Source organism: Chelonoidis abingdonii, chromosome 1, assembly GCF_003597395.2.
Source record: "Chelonoidis abingdonii isolate Lonesome George chromosome 1, CheloAbing_2.0, whole genome shotgun sequence".
NCBI lineage: Eukaryota > Metazoa > Chordata > Testudines > Testudinidae > Chelonoidis > Chelonoidis abingdonii.
Window position 1 is genome coordinate 103,739,452 of NC_133769.1, and position 3,543 is coordinate 103,742,994.

General features: G+C 38.6%; 1 protein-coding gene across 2 annotated transcripts in view; it reads right to left on the reverse strand.

Annotated features, from left to right (window-relative positions):
• Positions 1–203: 203 nt before the first annotated feature.
• The window catches only part of ABTB3 (ankyrin repeat and BTB domain containing 3), a 322,494-nt gene continuing 319,154 nt past the window's right edge, over positions 204–3,543 (reverse strand). For both annotated transcript variants that reach the window (XM_075068627.1, XM_075068623.1), the window contains one exon: positions 204–2,379. In XM_075068627.1, coding sequence (XP_074924728.1) covers positions 2,170–2,379 — 210 coding nt within the window. In that variant the 3' untranslated portion in view covers positions 204–2,169. The remainder of the gene's footprint in view (positions 2,380–3,543) is intronic.

A 3,543-nucleotide genomic window follows, 5' to 3' on the forward strand; every position in this document is an offset into this window, starting at 1 on the left:
ATCCTGTTAAGACACCAGATTGCCTAGCTGAATTTATACCTGTGCTTTTACGTCCCACAGAGAAAAATTATGCTTGTGGATACATGTCTGCAATGCCTGATGACTTTAGTGGGAGCTGTGTGTGTACCTGAGGGTAGAATTTGGCCTACTTGATAAAAATCTGGAGCACTGTAATTTTATATTTAGAGAAATTAACATTAAGCTGCTGGGTGAGATTTGTTTTTATTATGTAGATTGTTACCAATATGGAAGAATGGGTTTCAGTGAGTGAGGAAGCACACCAAACTATAATATAAGCACCCCCAAGTGTTCCGATTGCATTTATCAGGTTCTTGCTTCTTTAGCATTGCAACATTCACAGAAAAGTAAGTCGCCAGTAGCTAAATGTTCTAGACAACATTTTATATGGCATATCATATGCAGAAACAAATTGTCTGATAATTCATTGTTAGGCTGACATGCTGTGTCTCTGAGACATTAATGGTAGTTTAGACAATTTTGTAATTTGTTGCAGATACTGTATAGGCTTTAAAATGATCAAGCATACGGGAGGATTTACAGATCAGAACAATAAAACAGTCTCCTATCATGTTGATAACTAATGCAAAGACTGTGTTTTCTGAGCATTCCAAAAGCTATAAACAGGAAATAGCACTGGACATAAATACTCTAACAAAAGACCAAGAAGTTACCATGCACTGTCAAATTAAAGCTCCTAAAAATCTGTGAACTGGGCACAGTTTCAAAAAGCATGCTAGAAAAGAAATACATGTAATTTTGCCACTGAAAAGGTAGTGCCTTTCTCCTACTCTTTACTGAGGTCTTCCCTGTGTTTTAAAGCAACCGATTCATGAAAGGTATCATCAAGTACAAGATGTCCAGAAAATTGTGGCACTTAACAGATCTCTCTTGCTAACAGTATGCTGCAAAATAAATTGAGCCCTGACATTGAACATCTCCATTGTAGATAACCTATACATTCTGAGGATACAGTAAGAAATTATTCTATAGTACATATTTAATAATAATTTAAAAAAGTCTAACTTAGTCACAATCTCTGGCCACTAGCGAAATATTGATATGTTACTAGAGTAAAGGCTGATATTAACTCTTCCATGTAACAAACGGAAATCAGCATCTTCCAATAAGTCTCTGTGGGAATCATCTCACTACCATTTGCACCAAGAAAGGAAAGTAAATGTGCTAATTTCGCAAACGGAGTTTGACAAGCAGTCTTGGCAAAACAAAGCACAAACATAACATTTCACAGGTACAGTTACCATGCAAATGCATGTTGAGTTTGTTATTGTTTTTAATCCCAAATCACAATTAGCATGCAGATTTTTATTCCCCAACTACCGTGTTAGATATTGTCTTGGTAATATACCTCTTTGATGTAACCATAACCATTTAGGCAAGATTATACCACCTTAGGAAAGAATATAAGCAAAACCTGCTCATATGTATACAGTATTTACACAGTGTGCCTTTAAAAAAGAAAACATGGTACACAGATTCGCGAACACAACTCTGTCAAAAATGAATTTTTAAGCTTAAGAAATAGATTTTAAACTACAAGGCCACCCCATTTGTTATGAACAATTTTAAAAAGTTCCCACCCCTAAAAATTTGCCAGTATATTTCCTCATTTATAACAGCCTTACCAACTCTCTAACACAGTTGATCCTTATGAAACAGCAACTAACAAATCTTACATTTCTTAAATGCACAATAGAATGGACTCTGGGATAGGTACAGTACAGTTCTTAAATGTATAACATGATGGAGCAAAATAACCTTAAATAACTCATTTGTCAGTTTAAGTGGTACATGGTGTCTTTGTTCAGGCAGAGGCTTCTGCTGTTCATTGGTGAATTCTGGTTTTTGTTGGCATTAGCTCCAAGACCACACTTTTGCATTCAGAATTGAACATAACAGTAATTCACAGAATAGTGCTATATCCTTGTTTCTCAAAAATGGGTAGGAGCCATATGTACAGCATTCCCTCATCTAAGTGAGACTGCAGCCTAAAATCAGCACCTTTGGCCAACAAAATATATATATATATATATTCCAATGTGAAGTAGAATTTTGTATGTTCATTTAAGCAACTGCAACAGGAGCCTGAATTCGCAGTGTCTTTTCTGAGTGCGACCTCCTTCCTGAACTTTATACAACGGAGCCCTTTGAAGATGACAAATGAATTGACTGAATCCGTGTCGCCAACGTCCTCTGTAAGTCTTGTAGTACATTCTGACCAGACGTGTCTCCATTCTTGTCATACAACAGCTGTTTGAAAGCTTCATTTTCAATGAGGACCATCATATTTTTTAGGAAGTAGCCTTCACAATAGGAGGATAGTTCTGTGACTCCGAGAAACTACAAAAAGTGGGGATTAAAGAAAGGTAACCACTCTAATAGGTATGGGTCAATAAATACTGTTCATGAGAAGTAAAGATTACAAACTGCACACAAACTATACAAGCTATGGCTTTCAGATGGGAACACTGACACCCACATATGTGTGTGTGTCAAGTGATGTGTCACGTTGTTTGCTTCAAATAACAAATTCCAGACTTAAGACTATGTCAATAAATTAAGGTCACCTTGGAGGCAAAATTCCAAGGATGAAATTCAGGCCCCATACAAATCAATGGGACTTTTGTCATGGATCTCATTAGGGCCAGGATTTGGCCCCATAGTTTCCACCACCAAAACCAGCAGATTTGGGGAGATCTACTAGAGGCCAGGTCTATCAACACTGTCTCCCAACATTCCTATCATGCATGATACACCTGACCAGCACCACCATCAGAAATAACTGCATTAAGATGTGTACTCTTGGCTGGGGTGAAATAATTCCAGTTGGAAAATGGCTGCTACGTGTACAGCATGTGAAGTATGTTGTTTTTGGGACCACTACATTCCTTTACACTCAATGTATCCCATCCGTTTGCAAGTAAGCAAGCGTTAAGTGATCCACTAGAGCACAGGAAGTAGCAGTTGTCTCGTAAGAAGTAGGATCAGGCCATTTGCTCACTGAGATCATGCAAGTAGTAGCCGTGAACATTCCAGTCAAGGACCAGGCCCTGAGCGTGTTCTGCAAAGTATACAGAAAAGTGCTCTATGGATCCACCAGCCTGGGCAAACTCCTGGTGTGTCTGAGCTCTGAGAACAAATGGAAAGCTTTGGACTTGCTAGTGGATGGAGGCCTATGCAACCCAGAACTGTAGCTGGCTTTTCCTGTCTTTAGCCTTGAGATCTTTACTCTGTTTGCAGAGTCTAGAAAGTAGAGTCCATAGTCCAGGCCCACCACTATATTAACATAATCTGTGGATGACACAAATGTTGACTACAAAAAATGGGACAGTTCAAGGCAGGTTAGGAGCTTTCTAAAGGAGAGCACTATTTTGGATTTGGAAGGTGTCATAGCGTCCTACTCAGATCTGAACCTTAGAGTTCAGAAAATGAGATGCTAGCATAAAACCTCCAAGCTTAATTACCAGCTTAGATCTGATAGCGCTGCCACCAGCCAAAATTTCC